The sequence below is a fragment of the Triplophysa dalaica genome, chromosome 18, assembly GCF_015846415.1.
Source record: "Triplophysa dalaica isolate WHDGS20190420 chromosome 18, ASM1584641v1, whole genome shotgun sequence".
NCBI lineage: Eukaryota > Metazoa > Chordata > Actinopteri > Cypriniformes > Nemacheilidae > Triplophysa > Triplophysa dalaica.
This window is the reverse complement of record NC_079559.1, coordinates 14,250,547-14,270,086: the sequence shown is the minus strand read 5'-3', so window position 1 is coordinate 14,270,086 and position 19,540 is coordinate 14,250,547. Positions and strand designations below refer to the sequence as shown.

Sequence of the window (19,540 nt, the reverse complement as noted above, 5' to 3'; positions counted from 1 at the left end):
AACATGTACTAAAAAGATTAAGTAATGAACACAAGCTCAAGTAGCCTATATTTTCTTAGGTTTAAAACGGGAGATAAGAAGTATAAGGTGCTCTCTGGTGGCCAATGTAAGTGGAATATGTACGTACTTAACGTAATCTACTACACCTGTGGTCACGCAGCTGGACACCTGTGTGAACTTGAGAGAAATTTACTTCATTCATCTACTAAAAATGTATTTGGCACTTTATTCTATAGTGTCATTTGAATATTTTATTAAATGTAAAAATGTCAAGACCTTTACGTGATCTTTCAGAATTATATATAGATTGTCCTTTTCTGAAAACAATAAAAATGTTGATTAAAAAGGATATTTACCTAAGGGCAATAAACGTCTGAGACTTTCAAATGTAGTTATGGTCACAGTAAACTAATATCTAAAAAGTGTTGTACTTATATGGGAAGGACAAAATAACAGTAAAATGTAGTCCATATATTTTAAAAGGATAGTTCACCTTTAAATTGAAATTGTTGTAATTATTTACCTGTCATTTCAAACCTGTATGACTTTCTTTCTTCTGCATAACACAGAAGAAGATATTTTAAAGAATGTTGCTTATAGAAAACCATGGTCCCCATTCACTTGAATTGGTTTTGTGTCCATAATATAGAAGTCCAAAGGGACCAATGGTATTTGGTTACAAACGTTTTTCAAAATGTCTTCTTTTGTGTTCTGCAGAAGAAAAAAAAATCAAGCAGGTTTAAAATGGCAACAGGGTGAGTAAATGATGAAAGAATTTTCATTTTGAAGGTGAACTATTCCTTTAATTCTTTAAATGTTTAGCTCAAGAATTATCAATAGCATCCAAGTTTTTTTCAATTAAACTTCTGGTTCTGGTTCATTTAACTTGTGTGCCTGTAAATTTTTTAAACATAATCACACATTCATGTAAATGATTGATTTGTTTTCAGATAATTCACCAAAAATACTTCATAAAGCAATCAAAGCTGTCCTCGCAAAAATGCTTCTGTAGCTTCTATGTGTGTATTTTAACAAAGGGTTTGATAATCCTCGTTCATAATTTATCAGGTTTTGAGTTTACTGTAAGAAATTCTTAAGAAATACTCCAACAAATGTCTGCTGATGTTTCACAATCGCTGTTTCAGCTACACTGCCCACATACATGAATCACATCCAGGTCACGAGAAAGAAATGTTCTTCTTATGGTGTAAGGGGGAGGATCAGATAAAGGTGAGCATATATTTGACATTGGAGCAACGCAACATGTCCCAAAATGTGTTGGATAAAATCCATGTGCAGATAAGTTTGAATTAAAAGTTTGTAAATATTAAGAAACAGTATTCTTGACGTGTTCATTTGAAGACTATAAAAAAAATGTTTCACTTATATAAGATTCAATGGTATCATATTTTGCCCTTATGAATGAGGAAAGATAAGCCATTGAAAAAACACTGTCACTTTACCTTGTCCATATTATGAAGGTCCATGGTGTGTCCTCCTCATGAGTGCATAATTTCTCAGAGAAATGTGCTGGATTCTTTTGTCTGTTTTGTCTAAATGATGGATCCTGTGACTTGTCCAATGCAAATGGCTCAAATCTAATGTCTTATCCAACCTGCTTCATTGTCAGTTGCAGATATTCCCGTATCAAGTCTCTCTTACCAGATGATCCTTTGTGGTGTCCATGTTCAACATCCAGGTTTCAAAATGTCAAAAAAATGTCTGTTCAAAATGTATATTTAAACTGTTCACATACTTTCAACCCTCTTTTCTTCTTTGTTCTTGCTACCAAATTCCTCACACGTGACGGCGTCCAGCAAGACAGTAGTACCATGCAAATGCTTAGCTAGTCACTGGCTAAAAGCAAAGCTGAAGATATGAAGCATAAAGTGAAAATTGAAATGGCAAATTCATAACCGCTCTGAAGATAAATGAAGTACTGCACTCCTCTTAAAAACTTATACTCTTTTGAGGAAAAAGGGTTTCATTCAAAAATGTTCCCCCTTCTGGACTCCATAACTAACTAGGACAACAAAAGTACTTGTTCCTCAAATTTTGTCGAAAACTACCCACACCTTCTACGCCAATTCAGAGCACTGGTCCAACCTGTTGCCATGGCAAATTCATCACCAAGGATATCTTTGAAGATCACACACTACTGATATGGAAAATACTTTGCTTGCCCTTGGTTAAGTGCCCTAAGGAAATTGTTAAATGAGGCAAAATTGCTTAGGAAAACATCGGATGAGTGTGACTCCTGTTTAGTGTGAATGAGTGACAGTCTTACTGTTTACCTCATCGTAACCTTTGAAGGCCATAACACATTTGATTTTGTATTTTGGATGTAAGTGGTACTGTATCAGCAACTAATAATATAAACATATCAGTTTGTCACATTTAAAGTTCCAGTGGCATTTTTTAGAGGATCTATCGAAGGTAATGCAATGTAATATACATACATATGTGTTATATATGACCTCATATAATGAAGCATTATGTTTTTATTACTTAAGATAGAGCTATTTCTATCTACATAAACCGCGGATCCCCTTTCATGGAATTGACCATGTTGTTTGCAGCCCTAAATGGACAAACTGCTCTACTGAGCACTTTTTGTAAACACGTTATCTTCTTAGGCAAAGAAGCAAAAACGCGACATCTTTGTCCTGTGAGAGCCCCCGGATTGATTCGAAAGGGAGGATGGACTGGAATTAGCCTTGGTTGCAATTCCCAATCTCAACGCTAGATGTCTCTAAAATCTCCACATTGCTCCTTTAATAATTAATCAAAACTGGAAATGTTGTTGCAGGCCTTGTGATGAGTTGGAGACCTACAGTACAGTATATCTGATAGAGCCCACTCATTGGTTGAGAAGGAGGGGGTCCACCCAGTTTGTTCTAGACTCTAGATTGATTTTAGTGACAGCTCTGATGATAGATCGTCTAGTAGAACCAAACTTCTTAGGGCATTTTCCTGACAGGGCCAACGTCTACTCCAAGACTAAAATGTTAATGTCTTAAATGAAGTTAACTTGCACTGGCATTTCTTAAAATATATCAATTACAACCACACCAGTAATGTTATTATTTTTAAGGCATGTTTTGTATAAACAATAAATGTGAGAATTTACATAAATCCTAGTCCTACACCTAATGGAAGTATGGGAAATGGTCCCATAATATTAGAAGTTGGAGAAATCCAAAATGCCGAATGAACAATGTTCACTGTTCTGCTCTTTTGGCATGAGCTACCCAGATAAGCGGTGAGTGCTGAGATTCACTAAGTAGTTGGATATATGTATATATCTGTATGGTATTTTTAAACCATAAAGGCAGAAAATCACTTCATAAATATATAGCATCTGGACATAACTGTATACGTAAATTAAAAAAATCGTCTGTGAAGTGGAATCCAGTGAGCCCCCTTGAAATTCACTCCCTTAAACACACACATACATGCAAAAGTAAATGTATTCGCAAACCAATTAGAAAACCTTAAAATTACATGAAAGAAATAAGAAAAGGGAAATATTTCACATTAAAGGGATAGTTCATCCGAAAAAGAAAATTCTGTCATCATTTACTCACCCTCAAATTGTTCCAAACCAAGCAGATCTCGTCCCTTGTTGACTCCCTTAGTATTTATTTTCCCTGCAAAAATTGCATAGCATCATATTTTTCCATTGCATCCCATTGCATTGACTCGGATTGTGTTGTATTGAATCGAATCGGATCGCATTGCATCGTAAAAGGGATGAATCGTATCGGACCGCATCGGTAGCTGCTTCACATGTAACGTTAAAGTATAACTGGCTATGCATCGAGATGCATATCGCATTGGCCTCAGTATGAAGATGGACATTCCTATTGCTGACATTCTTCTAAATATCTTCCTTGTGTTTGGCAGAACAAATTAATTTATTCAGGTTTGGAACAATCTGAGGGTGAGTAAATGATGACAGAATATTAATTTTTTGGTGAACTTTCACTTTAAACAACATACTTTTTTTACAATAATTTTTTTCAGTGCACTTTTACACCATAGAATAATTTTACTCACAAACAACTCTATTGAGAACCACATAATACAGAACTCTTGTCAACAAAAACGTTACACACAAAATAGTATGTTGCAGTTTCTTTGCTGAAGACACTAAATTTAATGCTTTAGGGATGGCTCTGTTTATAAAACATGCTAAATACTGTGCCGTTAGGCACCCAGATCCTTGACCATTGTGCTACCAACACCCCAATTAAATCTTTCACAATAAAATATAATTTAAACTGACATGATTGTACCACCAACTTTAATTGTCTCCAACTTTCTCGCCTCACCCCCAACTGACGCACATCTTATCTTTGACCCAGCTGGAATCTGAGCACTAGGGAAATTATCAGGGCTCCTGGTTTTGGAAGGCTCTGGGTGCCCATGTAGGGAACTAACAGAGTCACTGCAGACTTTAATAGAGGGCTTAATGATAAGAGTCCTCATACATATAGACTCCATCAGAGACAACACTGACCAGTGAGCACACATTTACAGCCAGAGGGAGACAGACAGTGAATATGGTGAGTAGGTTTACTGTTCTCAGTAGAATAAAAAAAAAGTGAGGTTAGGGTAGATAATGTAGCGTATGGCATGTTGTTTAATTTATCATTTACTAGTCATCACATTTGAGTTTTCATTGGAAGAGTATTTTAATAAGCTCCATTAAAGTTAAAATAAAAAAAATACATTTTTTTGTCCTTTCAGGCCAGTAAGAAAGCTGCAGCTAAAAGGGGCAAAACTGCTCAAAGGGGCTCTTCTAATGTCTTCTCCATGTTTGAGCAGTCACAAATTCAGGAGTTCAAAGAGGTGGGTCTTTTAAGTACATAAAAATGATCAACTAAAGAATCTTGATTTATTTTAACTAAAAAATTATCCAGTACAAAACATTCATGATATGTTCCTTGACAGGCATTTGGCTGCATTGATCAAAACAGGGATGGAGTTATTAACAAATCTGACCTGAAGGAAACCTATGGACAATTAGGTATAAAGACCTCTGAAAGGATTCTTCATGTTTTTACTTTGATCTGATCTACTTATGAAACTTAGTAAATAAGATAATATGTTTGTGCAGGGAAGCTGAACGTGTGTGATGAGGAGCTGGAGTCTATGTTAGCAGAGGGAAAGGGACCCATTAACTTCACTGTCTTTCTCACTCTTTTTGGAGAAAAACTCAATGGTATGCCAGTTTACATTACGAATGTAAGATTATTCAAACAAAAAGGGAAAATTCATGATTGTTAATCTTTAAACAGGCACAGACCCAGAGGAAACCATCCTTGCTGCTTTTAAACTATTTGATCCAAATGGTACCGGCGTTGTCAATAAGGAAGAGTAAGTTTTACTTTTGCAAAAATATTTCTTTTGTGAAATAAATACATTTTGACATTACAAATGTAATGCATTTGCATTGTTTTTTTTCAGGTTCAAGAGGCTGTTAATGAACCAGGCTGATAAATTTACAGCAGAAGAGGTTAATATATTCCTTTACACTGACTCTTATGAGATTGAATTACATGCATTATCTGGTGTAGCGATAAACTATATTTATGTTTCAGAATCCCTCGGAACTTTTTTCAATTTTGATTTTATTTTCAGGTTGACCAGGCTTTTTCAGTGGCTCCAATAGACGTGGCTGGGAATATTGACTATAAATCATTGTGTTACATTATTACACATGGCGATGAAAAAGAGGAAGCTTGAATACAAAACAAATCATTTATTTCATTTGATCCTAATCATCATCACGTCTATCTGCACATAACTTACTTCTATGTATTTATCAGATTTTAAATCCAGTTTTCCAAACACAATATCTACTACCAAATTCAAAGATGTGATTTCGTGACAGATGCTGCATCATTCATATCTTTTTACAGAAACAAATAAAATCTAAACAAATTTGAATAAAAACTGTTACTACAGTGTCAAGTCTATGAATAATTAGCCGTAAATTGTCTGTATTTGCTGCCACCCACAGGTTGTTTGTTGAACTGCATTTTTCAAACATGAAGAAGACCCACATACAGACTAAAAGTGATTTTTTGATGTTTTTATACATACATAATTCCTAGACAAATTCATCATTTGTGAATTTTCTCAAATCTTCAATAAACTGCAATACCTTATGAAAAAAAAATGTAAATTTAAGAATATATGATAACAGGAAAAAGAAAAAGTATATTTCAATACTGCTTATTTTGAAAATATGACATGAAGGAATACATAAATTATTCCGTAATTTTACATATATTCATATAGGCCTATTTATATTAAATATAATTTTTCAATCTAAAAGTTTTTTATTTATTGCTTCTGATAGATATATGATTATCAAGTCAAGATTTTTACATATCTACTTTATTACAAACGATTTATTTCTGTAAGCCTAATGTTGAACAGTAGGACAGGGATGATAAGAAAAAGTACAATTTAATCTGAAATATATGCAAATATTTTTTGCGCTTCTGATTTATATGAATAAAGTCAAATGTTTCCATGAGACATTTTAAGAAAGACTGCACCGGCTTAACCCGTGTAAATGAAATAACAATGTGGACTCCGGAAGTGACACAGCCGCGCATGTGCAGAAATGTCAAACTCGGCAGCAAAGACTGGAAGCTCATTATCCACCCTAACATTAAAAATACGGTCCGAATAACCTCTTATCAATTTTAATTTACTCTTAAACTATGGAAACTAAACCTAAACTACGAAAACAACTCCTTTGGGGCATCTCGACTGTGGATATACTTTGTTTTCAGACTCTGTTTATTGACTGAAAACAGTTAGGTGGACTCTTAAACCGCGAGACTTGACAGTCCGTGGAGTGGAAAAATGTGATTCAGGAAATTCAGGCGTCGTTTCGCTCGTCCGGTTGTTTACACGTTTTTTTTCGGGCGATTTTTTAAACACGTATAAAGTACATTCGGGATCGTCGTTGTTGTTTTGGGATCAAGCTGAAAAGCGGGTGGAGAGTGACACGTAGCGCGCTAAGCTAATTTAGCATTTAACTTGGGTGATTAAGACGCACAGCAATCCTTATTATAAGATCACTACATATAGAACTAAAAAAAGATCTTGTTTAAGTGAACGCAAATTAACGTACTAGTTTCTCATGGGATATAGATGATATACTATAAAAGATCATGATGTCACGGGAGAATGGACGTTTGTCATCTGATGACACTATGAGTGTGAGGACACTGGGCAGTCAGTTTGACGAAGAGAGCTCTTTTGGGTCTGACTCTGAAATCGATGGATTCACCAGCTCAAGAAGGACTGACAGATATGGATTCATCGGAGGTGCCCAGCAGTATTCAGCTGAATCGTAAGTCAACTTGTTCCAGTCAAATCCTGCTTGTGTTGTTTGGGATGGGAAGCAGAGTCACGTGATGGAGCTGAAACACAAAATATTGCTGGAACATTGTTTAGATACCTGACACAGTTACGCATGATAAATGCAAACAAACAGCCTAATACCACAGGGTGGCCACAGATTTTGTAGCATTTAGGATATATAGAAATTGATTATAGATGTTATGCAATCGAACATTAGAAAAATAAGAACACCAAGCAAAATAATTGATGTTCCAGCATTGTATAACATTATAGGTATTTGGTTTCGAAGTTTAAGATCACAAGTCTTTATTTTGTGCACCACAACAAAAAAGTTTGAGAACCACTGCCGAAATAATTTTACGGTTGTAACTGAATTATATTTATAACTATATAATCTAACACTGAATGTATGGAATGAGCATGACCGGTGTCATCGCAAGTGAACTTCACACCCATTGTGAATCACCCCATTGCCTTTAAAAATAACTAATAACAGTTTGTTGATCTGCAAAAGCTAAAAACTTAATCGAAGCAGCTGTCTCGACTTGATCACAGCAAACCACTTGGTTTGTGAGTAAAATTGTTTTGCTTAACTTGTTTAACCAGTTTTGACGGATGTGTAAAAAAACTTCCTTGAAAAAATATGCTACTTTAGTTTATCGTTGGTGTGGTTTGAATGGAATACCAGTGTGACACATCTTCACTAACAATATTAAGCCTTCTATTCCTTTGCTACCAGTTGCAGCCCATCAAAATCTTTTTCGATGTTTGCCAGCGAGACATCTGCCCAGGCTGGTGTTTCATTGTGAAGAGTTAACCATTGTATACATTGATCTAAGACAGGCAGGGAGAACTTCAGGCGAGAGTGATTGAAGTTAAAGTGAATGGAATAGATGAGTAAGTGATAGTTATGCCTGTGTGTTGAGCGTACAGCAGGCTTTCCGTTTCCTGTTCTTTATGGGAGTGCTGGTGCCCTGAGGTTACAACGTCCCTGCCAACTACCGGAGAGAGAGAGGCCTTCGATGGGCATCAAACTCTCAAAAGATTCTTCAGTCTTTGATGGTTTAGGTAAATGAAAAGGAAGTAAAACTTTCAAGTTGTAGCCGGATACCAAAAATATTCAAAAACCCTTTGCTTTCAGATCTGATTTCTAGTGGTTAGGATCAGTGTTTATAGAAAGGGAAGCTGGTGGATGTGGTGGTGGCAGGTTGATATTTAACTGTCCTGGCTGGACGTTTTTCTTTTCAAGCCTGAATAAAGGAAAGGAGATAACTGGGCCATTCCATCACCGTTGTTGCCTTGGGAAGTGTAGCTAACTACAGGCTGATCCAGAGAAACCATCCCTCGAATTAGTCATACTTATGAAAGAATTTGTAAATACTATCTGTATCTACTAAGTTTCTGCTTGATTATATCCTGAAGTATTAGTTCGCGTTTGTTTAACGTCATACATTTTCATTTTATTTTTGTGAAAATGTCCAAAGTTTCGTTGTAAACATGACTCATCTAATGCGGAAGGTGTGTATGAGGAACTTGGGACTGAAACTCATTTTTCAAATGATTATGTTTGCAATGATATTGGAATATTTGGGGGGGGGGTTTCGGAGCCATTATGCATAAGATTCTTAACTGTGTTTGCAGTATTTACTGTGTTCCGAAAAATCACATTTATTAATTTACCAGGGGCTTGTATCCGAAATGATTACAAATGAGGGAGCATTTGAAATTTGGCCTTAAGGGTCCAGTGTTGAATTTTTTGTAGGATCCATTGAGAGAAATGCAACATAATATACATATCTGTCTTCAGAGGTCTATTAAGACCTTACATAATGAAGCGTTATGTATTCATTATCTTAGAATGAGCTATTTCTATCTACATACTGCGCGGGTCCCCTTACATGGAATTCTCCATGTTGTTTCTACAGTAGCCCTAAACGGACAAACTGATCTTAAGAGGGCATTCTTAAATATGTTATCTTCTTCAGCAAAGAAGCAAAAACATGACGAAATCTCCGTCCTGTGTCAGGCACCGTAGTGCTTCAAAGGGGGTGGAGTGAGCTGTGTTTGCAATTCGCAACCTCACCACTTGATGCTGCTAAATTTCATACGCTGACTGGACCTTTAATTCAAACTTTTCTCCGAACATGTGCATACAGGTTGATCATATACTTGTCTGCATTTTGCAAGTGAATGACTTTGGAGTTCTTATTGTGCTTGTCTCTCACACAGGGCTCAGGATTTGTCTCTAGAGGTTCTAAGACACAGAGAAGTGAAATGGTTGGACATGCTGAACCACTGGGACAAATGGATCGGTAAAAGGTTCAAGAAGGTAAGAGCTGCCAATCTCATAACCATTTTTTAGTGCTCTCGCATAGATTATGTTGAGCGTCTGCCAATTCTTTCATGTTTAAGAGATTAATAAATACAGATACAGCAAACTTTGAAGATGTAAGATCTCGAGGCATTAAGTGATCACTTTCTTCCTGTTTCTCCTTTACACCCTCTTTCTCATCTTTCTCTCATTGACTGGCTCAGACAATCTCACAGCCTCTAAGATTAATTTATAAAACCTCAGCGAAACAACACCTTGACACAATCATTCCAGCAAGGCCCTGTCTGGACACGCCTGATATCACATCACTTATCCTTATATGGTCTTGTGTGTATTTATTAGTCTGAATGCTGCAAGTGTTCACCTCTGTTTTTCTCTCAAGCTTTATAAAGCTTCCATTGGGAGTGAGTCATCTTCAGGTAAAAACAACAGAGGAGTTTTGGCAAAGGTCCTCTTAAACAGTCTTTGTTGGCCTCCATGTTTGCATGCCTGTATTATTGTATGTGCTTGTCTTTGTGTTGCAGAGACTTTCAAAGCAACAAGAATTGATGAATATGCAATGAGATCGCTTTAAAACATGGTCTTCACGCACCACAGTGTTTTTTTTTCTGCTACAGCACCACGCAAAATAAAGTCTTACCCATGTAAACGTTCAGAAATTAAACTTTCTATGGTGTCTTCTTCAGTGGTTGCATTTGACAAAACGCAGCACGACTGATGTAGTCCACTTTACAAGTCAATGGCGTTTGTGACCCAGCTGCTTCCTGACAAGCGGTGGTTCTCAACTGGTGGGATGTGACCTAGAATCAGTCATGAGTCTATTCTGATAGGGTTGCTGACCTCAGAGAAACGCACTTAGTTATAAAATGCAAGTAACAGTATAGTTTAAGTATAGCAAAACGAATAGGATTATGCATCCAAATCAAACTCCTCTGTATTTCTTTATATCGCTGCTGCCCTTCTGAAACCTTGTATCTCCATATTTCATGATTTATTTGGAAATATAAGGTTTTGCAAGACAGCAGCGATATATTCATGTCACATGATAGGGCAAGGCAAATACATTTGCACATTAGTCTAATTTGTCTAATGTCATCGTTATTATAAATTAACGAGATTTCATATTCTTCCGTGCGCTCAAACAAGTTAAGCATGTCTTGTGTTTCTAACATGACATTTACATAATGCAGCAAAACCAGTTGTGAACCACTGCTGAAAGAATTGTTAATGAATCCGAATCGTTCAATTTCCTTATGATTCCCATTCATTCAGACTGTCAGTTGATGCAAGCGGAGACTTGGCCATTTTATTGTCGTAAATATTTGTCCAGTGGCTTTTCAAAACTGTTGGTGACTGATGTATTTGAGTCAAACGGAGATATAGATTTGACATCTGGATTGCTGCCCAGTATTGGACTTGTGTGAACGCATGCTGGTCCCCATTCTTTCAATATTACTGTGCCACCGTGTGACCTTCTGATCTCTGTCACCTACAGGTCAGGCTGCGATGTCAGAAAGGAGTCCCACCATCGTTGCGAGGCAGGGCGTGGCTGTATCTGTCAGGTGGAAAAGTGAAGAGGGAACAGAACACTGGGAAGTTTGAGGTGGGTGAGGTGTTCACACTATCAGTTGGGTCTTGTGTCCCAGTTGTATGTATTATACATGGTCCATTCAACCTGAAGTGGAAATTTACATACAGCTGCAGAAAAAAGTAAAGAAACCATTCCAAATGTTCATTTAATCAGCATTTCTAGGTGTATTGTTGCTGTTTTACTTTAGCTTCTGTTGAATTCCCACAAAATCAGACCTCAGGAGTGACATAAAGTCATCCAATAGCAATGTGAAAGACTGACAGCATGACAAGACACATGACAACTTTGATGAAATCACAGGATATCGTATAAAATATTATCTTTTGGACTTTTGCTTAGTACATTTACAAAGGTTACTGTTGAATTGCTTAAAAGTGAATATGAACTTGTTTTCTCTGCAGTAATGGAGGTCTAAGAAAACAGCATATTTACTATCATTTTGATCAGTATTTTCTGCAATTCTGATATTGTTAGTACTGTAAATAGTACATTTTAAAATCAGAAAAACTGATTTTGAAATGGTCTTTTAATTGTTTTGATGGCAGTATTTTTTATTGGAAAAGTGTTAAAGATTTTGTGTTTGTTGAATAGGAGCTGGATGGAATGGATGGAGACCCTAAATGGGTTGATGTGATCGACAGAGATCTTCACAGACAGTTCCCGTTCCATGAGATGTTCGTGTCACGAGGAGGACACGGGTAAGTTTTGTTTTCTGAGACAGTAAATGCATTTTAATTTCCTTCAATAGCATCTGGCTGCAGAATTGCACTTGCACTCTCAGACATCTTCGCTTTCTGTGACGTCACTTGCAGTCGACACCTACCTGTGACGTCACATGCAAATCGACACAAATAAACAGGACAATTTATCAGAACTCCAACAAGGATTGTATTATTTTATTTTAACATTTAAATAAAGTATGACTAGTATATATACAGATATATACTATTTAAAATAAATGTTATATTATAATATAACGGCAAAGTCTATCATGTATAACGGCAAAGTCTATCGTGTATATATCCAGAGTGAGAAAAATAGCTCAGAAACTCACCCTGGACCTCTCTCATCCAAGCCTTCATCTCTTCACAATGCTGCAGTCTGATCGGCGCTACAGAGCACTGGGACCAAAACAACCAGAACTAAAACAGCGCCTTCCCTCAGGCCATCTACCTCTTGTACAGTTAAATGTTTTTTACCCACCGTTCAATTTAATAACTCTGTGCAATAATAATTAAGTGCAATGTTAGTTATATCCTCCAGATAAAACACCATCTTTTTTTCTATACATCTTTTTCTGTAAATTATATTTAATTCCCTACAGTACTAATATACCTTGTACATACAATAGTCTATTCTTATTTTTTACTTGTACATATTTATTTGGAAACAACAGCTTTTTTAAATGGCCTTTTTTAAATCAACACCATCACGCACTTCCACAAACTTATTTTCACCACAAATAATTAAACGAGTGACAGACAGACCGAATGATATTATGGTTGGCTAGTCCACCTATACAAACTCTTTGTATTAACAATTAGTCAGCATACATAGGCCGACAACATTTTGTCAAATCTTCTCAATCCAACACCTGCTTGTGCTACCCGTGCAAAATGCAAGCAGCGAGAAGAGTGCGGGTGTCGACTGCAAGTGACGTCACAGGAAGCTAAGGTGTCTGAGCGTGCAAGTCTGAGAGTGCAAGTTGATAGGCTGCTGCCAGACCATTCTCAATTCCTTGACATATGATGAGTTTAATGTGTATTTTGAATACACACTGAATCTGATGTGTGTGTTTGTGTGCACGAGCAGGCAACAGGATCTCTTCCGGGTGTTGAAGGCTTACACCCTTTACCGGCCAGAGGAGGGTTACTGCCAAGCTCAGGCTCCTATAGCAGCAGTGCTTCTCATGCACATGCCAGCAGAGGTAAAACCTAACACACATCAAGACACTTTAAAGAGTGAATAAAAAGCACTGTGGTCCAAAATGTATAATGAGGCAAATGACGCTGTACAAACTCCCTTTTCAAAGTTTATAGTTTTTCCTGTTTTTCTTGTGTTTAGGATGCATTTTGGGTTCTGGTTCAGATTTGTGAGAAGTATCTCCCAGGTTATTACAGCGCAGGCTTGGTAAGTCCTTAAAGGGATAGATCACCAAAAATTTTAATTATGTTATGAATTACTCACTCTCCAGTTCTTCCAAACCTGTATACATTTCTTTGTTTAGTTAAATACTTTGCACGAATGCATGTAACCAAACAGTTCTTGGACCCCATTGACTACCATAGTTGTAAAAATGACGATCGTAGTCAAAAGTGCGCCTGAACTGTTTGCTTTCCAATATTGTTCAAATGATCTTCTTTTGTGTTCAACAGAACAACAACAAAAATACGAAGTCATTTTTACTACTGTGGTAGTGCATGGTGGCCAAGAACTTTTACAAGCATTCTTCCAAATATCTTTCTCTGTCTTCATCCGAACAAAAACATGTATACAGATTTGGAACAACGGCAGCATTTTCACGTACATTTCTGACAACGCAAAATATAATCATACTTGTTTCCATTATCATGTCAATGTACCTTTAAAAAGAGGTAATGGAAAGAGCTTGAGGAGTCTACTTGATATGTTGTGTAGGAGTTTATTATCTATTACCTGTGTGGCTGGTCGAACTATTTTACATTGTGAAAGCACTGAACAAATGAAGAATGGCTAAATGTAATGAACTTTATAGTGGTTGGTCATTGAACCACCTTATCAAGGTTCTTTAGACACATTCCATAGTTCATAGTTGACATTCTATTCATAGCATTCATATCTGAAGTTCCCTGTTCACAGTCAGCAAACACTGACTCATGTTTCCGATGAGTCCCAATTTACCACAGGGGCTTGTAAAATCAAAACAAAGCTTCTTTTGTGCTCAGCCAACGGTGATGTAACCAGCAGAAATGTATTAAATTACGCCTGTGTTCCTTTTTCTAAATGGCAAAACATAAATTTTGATCGAATCTGAGATACACCCTGCCTTTTCACCCAATGAACGTTGGGCCAAACAGCTGCGTGATAACAAGTTATATAATCTGGAAAATATGACATTGTTACGTCAAGACGAACACCAACCACATTTTATAATGTTGATAACATTTTGTTCTCGCTTGTAATTAGGAGGCAATACAGTTGGATGGGGAGATCCTGAATGCACTACTGAAGCGTGTGTGTCCTGTGGCGTATCGGCACCTCGACAAGCACAAGATAGAGCCCATCCTCTACATGACAGAATGGTTCATGTGCGCCTTTTCCAGAACTTTGCCCTGGTCCTCTGTGCTGAGAGTGTGGGATATGTTCCTGTGTGACGGTGAGATACACACACACACACACACACACAGCTGTATTTGTCTTTTTGACTGTTATTCTCATCTGAGCTCTTTTAATAGGAGTGAAGATTATATTTCGTGTTGGGCTGGTGCTGATGAGTTGCATGCTGGGGTCGCGTGAGAAACTGAAGACTTGTCCTGGTCAGTATGAGACTATGGAGCTTCTCAGGGCATTGGAGCCACGATACATGCAGGAGGGCTTTCTTGTACATCAGGTAACACACCCACATTTTTGGTGTGGGTTTTTGTTTGTGGGGTTAATATTTAATATGCAAGTTTATGTTTCTTGGTGTTCATGTGCAGTGGTAGTAGTTTAGTGATGCGTAACATCTCCACATACAGGTGTTAGAGGTGCCCGTATCTGCTCGGGATGTCGAACGAGAACACCGCATACAGCTCAAGCGCTGGCGAAAAACCCACGGCGAGCTCAGTTACAAGTCTCCCCCCAGAATGCACGGCACGCAAGCCATCATGGCTGCTGAGCCCCATAGTCGCCAAGACCTTCGTCAGAACCCCACCATCATTGTCCAGCATCCCCTTTCCTCTGACTCTAATCCCAAATTCAATCAAATCAAGAAGAGAGGAAGCATGCGGAAAGCCTCACTTCCTCATGTGGATGTCCCTAACCCCTATGCCTTACATACAGACCCAAACGCAGCCCCTCTCAAAAATGAGCCTCAGAAGCAAGATCAACTCAAGGAAACGCCATTAAACAATCTACACAATAACCAACCTTCTCCATCACTACAGCGTTCCCTCCTCACTACACAAGAGAAGACATCAGCCGAGAAAATCGTACCGCCCATACAGTCTCTCCCAGACCCCGCCCCCAATGACATTCTTCCTGTCCCAACCGCGCAGCCACAAGCACCACGACCCAAAACACCTCAGAATGTCTCTCGCACCCCAACACCTCCCCAAACCTCACCAGCCCTTCAACAATCACGCTCTGCTGAGATCCCCCTCTCCTCCTATCCTGAAACACTTCCTCCGCCAATAGGCTTCAGATCAAATTCCAACAACTCCGCCCATCTGACAGATCATCCACCCACTACAATCGCAACTCCGCTACTTTTGAATGACACGCCTGTGAATTGGAATTCTACTCCCAAAGTTCCCAGTTTACGTAACTCGTGTGAGAGCGTGGGGTCAGAGGACACATACCTGTAGCTTGTGTTATACTTCTGTTCAAGGAGAATGCTGTTTTGGGAACCAGCAAAAGCTTTATGACTGTTAAACGGCAAGCGTGCACGTTGGAGGAAATCTGTTGAATGTATTTTGATGTTCTTGAATTATTGATCTTGGGTGAGATTGAGATTTTGTGGTTGACTGATGCAGACAAGGATCTTCACTCGCCACGATCCAGACTTGGCGACTTCTGACAAAAAGATCTCCAAGACCCGTTTTAAGAGCCGCCTTCTAAGTGCTGTTGAATTGTGGGCTGTGCAGACTTCATATAACATTCCTGGATGAGATCAGAGAAGAAGCGAATAAATGAAACAAATTAATCCATACTTCTATTATTCAATCATTAAGACTTTATAATCAAACATGTTTGGCTATAGTATCTCAGTTACAGTGTTATTTGCTGCTTAACAATATTAGGTCATTATGTTGCAAGAGTTCTGATAATAAAAATGACTCAAGTTTAACAGTCTTAACCGTGTTTTACCACTATTATAAGCATTTACATTTTTTTTTTGTATTATTTTGTAAACAGCCTCATAGTTTTAACACACGCAATAGAGCCTTGCTTTATATTTCAGCTTTGTTTGTTTGTTAGTTCACAAACATGACAGAAATGTTACAATTATGATAAGGAGACAACCACCCGACCATCAAAGCTTAAAAGTTTAAAGCTGTTTAAACTTATCGATATTTAAATAAATGTCATTGGCATGATGTTAAGAAATGGTGCAGTGTCCCTTTAGCAAAACAATTTATTTTGCAGCTATTGCTGGAGAAACTAGACGTATTTCATCGCAAGCCACCAGATGGCAGGCTTTCATTAGAAACGATCCATTTTAGTTTTTGAACGTCTGTTAAGCGGTTACATTTGCATTCAGTTATTTGTACAAAACCAGTATCATCTGTGAAAAGTGCTATAAAACATTAACCAGCTAAAACAGATTCGTAACCAGACATGATAGGCAGTTATTTTTAAGTTAAGATGTTTTATTTACAGTTGGAATATTCGAAAAAGTATTCTGTTATCTTTGTTTGTTTAAAGTTTGCTTAAATCACTTTGGAAAACCCTTTGATTTTTGTGTTTAACCAACAACTGACTGTCGCATCGTGTAGATTTTGTACAAATAAAAGCACTTATAATCAGATTTGCATGTATTACATGTTTCTTCTGCATTTCATTCACAGTAGGAAGGCACTGTTCCCTACTTAGTCATAGGACATGTCTGTTTTCTGTCACCGCTCTTCTTAAATTACGGGGAGGAAAGGCATCAAAGCGGCCGTTGTAAACTGATCCCATAATGCTTTGGGTCATCTGTGATGGCCTCTGCTAAGTAGCAAATTATAGAGCACCTTTCTTTTTCTAGCAGAGGCCTAAAACAATGTCTGTGCCCGCAAATTAACAGGGACAAATGTGTGTGCCTGGGGTCAAACAGGAATTGTACACAAATTGCTATTTGAATGCTTACGATCAGTTTGACTGGACTTCTTTCTTATTCACAAAAATGTTTTCATTTATAAATGGTATGATTTTCACAGTTTTACATTTCCAAACATATGTGTATCTCTACTAGTATATTCAGCCGCAGAAAAAAACGTATGAGACCATTTCATTTGTTTCTCAATTTACCGTTAAAAAAATATATAGTTTTTGTTTTATTGTGTGAACTACAAACAATATTTCTCTCTAATTTTATATTTTCATGTTTCTATTTGCATTCATTTGAAGAAAATGAAAACTGTAGAAACAGGTTAAAATAACAGAACATTTTTTATAGACCTCAAATACTGCAAACAAGTTCAGATTCACTTTAAGCAATACAACATTAATATTTGATGAACCAGTTTTTTTGTGCATTCCAATTAATATCAATCAAACTGCAGTTGATTTGTTTTGATTTAAGCCATAATAACTCTAAAATTACAGCTAACTGACACAACAAAACACTTTTTTTAAACAGTCATCTCATTTTGGAACCAAACTCTTCATTTGTACAGGTATTTAGTGATAATCTCGTAATAATTTTTATCACAGGTTCATGTATCCTCATGCTGTCAGTCTTTCACATTGCTGTTGGATGACTTTGTCAATCCTGAGGTTTGATTTTGTTGAAATTTAACAGACACTGGACTGGAATGACCTCATTACATCTAGAAGTGCTGAATAAATGAAAATTTGGAATGCTCTCTTATTTTTTTTATATAGACTTACTTTGCATTACTACCCGCCGCTTATGATAGATAGATAGATAGATAGATAGATAGATAGATAGATAGATAGATAGATAGATAGATAGATAGATAGATAGATAGATAGATAGATAGATAGATAGATAGATAGATAGATAGTAGATAGAAAATTGGATGTGTTCTTAACTAAATGACCAGTCCCTCAGGTACACTGATAAACATATTCACAGACGTTCTGAACAGAAGACCCACTGTGTTTCATAAGCAGAAATATTGCTGTCTTTCAGTAGGCCTCTGTTCACACTGGCTCATTGCCCAAAGCGCCTGCTGCTGGTTCAGGGGTCCTTTAGAGACCTAAGACACCCAACTGTAGGTTACTGTTCTCAAATAAATACACCACTTCTGTGAGCCTCATTCATAATCACAATAAACAAACATACTCAAGGGGCTGTTCCCGAGATTGATAAATGAAATCTACAGATTAAAAAATGTCTCCAGAACTGTGTGTTTAGTAGCTGATACTATAACAGTATAGAAAGTGGAGGTGGGAAAGCGCAAAGTTGTTTGGATATGTGTCACGAGATGACACTTCACCCTAAAGGCCCTTTCAGGAGGTGCAGGTTGCTGCCTGTGAAAGATCAAGATGCCTCAGGATAATACCACATGTTTCTTTAGGTCTGGCTTTTATTAACTGTACCTTGTTAGACACTTCAAGGTAGAAGATAGTTCAACCAAAAATACAAAATACGCCATGATTTATTCGCCCTCATTTATTCAACTGTAATTGAGAAGATATTTGGAGAAGTGTGTCTGTGGTTGTGTCTATATACAATGGAAGGGAATGGGGTCTAATGTTGTTTGGTTTCTTCAAAATATTTTCTTTTGTGTTCTGCAGAAAATGAAAGTCAATAGAGGGTTGGAATGAGTGCGAGTAAATGAATGATGAAAGATTTTTTGTGGGGGGGCCCATTACCAATTTGTCTTTGTTCAGTCTTGGTGACTCTAGCGATTCGCTGGTCCTAGTAAGCTTACACTTTAGAAGGCAGAGGAACATACCTGAAGTAAAGAATGAATATTAAAGGAATGAATGTATGTGTGGGGGGGGCGGGGTGTGTGTTAAAAAGACAGACATAGATCCTATCAACAATTTGCAAAGTCAACACTGATTTCATTAAACAATATCTGAGTAATTCGTGTACTATCTAAAACGTTCTTAATAATCTACCCAATAAGAAGTTACTTCTTTCTTTTTATTGGTGGGTTTGTTTTCCGAGATCATACACATGATGTAATAGGCATGATATGGTCAGAGTATAGTGTTATTATCTTAATCCCTCAATGAAGGGGTGGTCTGCCTCCGCAGGGGAGCATTGGGGGTCTGCAGGCTTTGGCTGTATCCCCACACAAACACACCTGATCTAACTAATCAAACTCCAGCCGAGACAAGGATAAGTAGAATCAGATGCAATAAAGAAGTTG

At 37.4% G+C, this 19,540-nt stretch overlaps 2 protein-coding genes across 3 annotated transcripts; both read left to right on the top strand.

Moving 5' to 3' along the window:
- Positions 1–4,422: 4,422 nt before the first annotated feature.
- Positions 4,423–5,967, top strand: myl7 (myosin, light chain 7, regulatory). The gene is made up of 7 exons (XM_056773063.1): positions 4,423–4,568; positions 4,753–4,854; positions 4,957–5,032; positions 5,123–5,227; positions 5,304–5,382; positions 5,473–5,521; positions 5,647–5,967. Exons 1-7 carry the CDS (start codon positions 4,566–4,568, stop codon positions 5,749–5,751), a joined length of 519 nt encoding a protein of 172 aa, XP_056629041.1. The 5' UTR covers positions 4,423–4,565; the 3' UTR covers positions 5,752–5,967.
- Positions 5,968–6,641: 674 nt separating this feature from the next.
- tbc1d10aa (TBC1 domain family, member 10Aa) lies at positions 6,642–17,019 on the top strand. 2 transcript variants are annotated; one of them, XM_056729708.1, is made up of 9 exons: positions 6,642–7,378; positions 9,619–9,718; positions 11,217–11,324; positions 11,904–12,010; positions 13,125–13,239; positions 13,377–13,442; positions 14,478–14,667; positions 14,747–14,901; positions 15,029–17,019. In XM_056729708.1, the coding sequence occupies exons 1-9, from the start codon at positions 7,197–7,199 to the stop codon at positions 15,854–15,856; spliced, it is 1,851 nt and encodes a 616-aa protein (XP_056585686.1). In that variant the 5' UTR covers positions 6,642–7,196; the 3' UTR covers positions 15,857–17,019. The 2 variants fall into 2 exon arrangements, with proteins under 2 accessions (XP_056585686.1, XP_056585687.1); XM_056729709.1 differs by lacking the exons at positions 6,642–7,378; positions 9,619–9,718 and adding an exon at positions 9,734–10,140.
- The last annotated feature ends 2,521 nt before the right edge of the window (positions 17,020–19,540 follow it).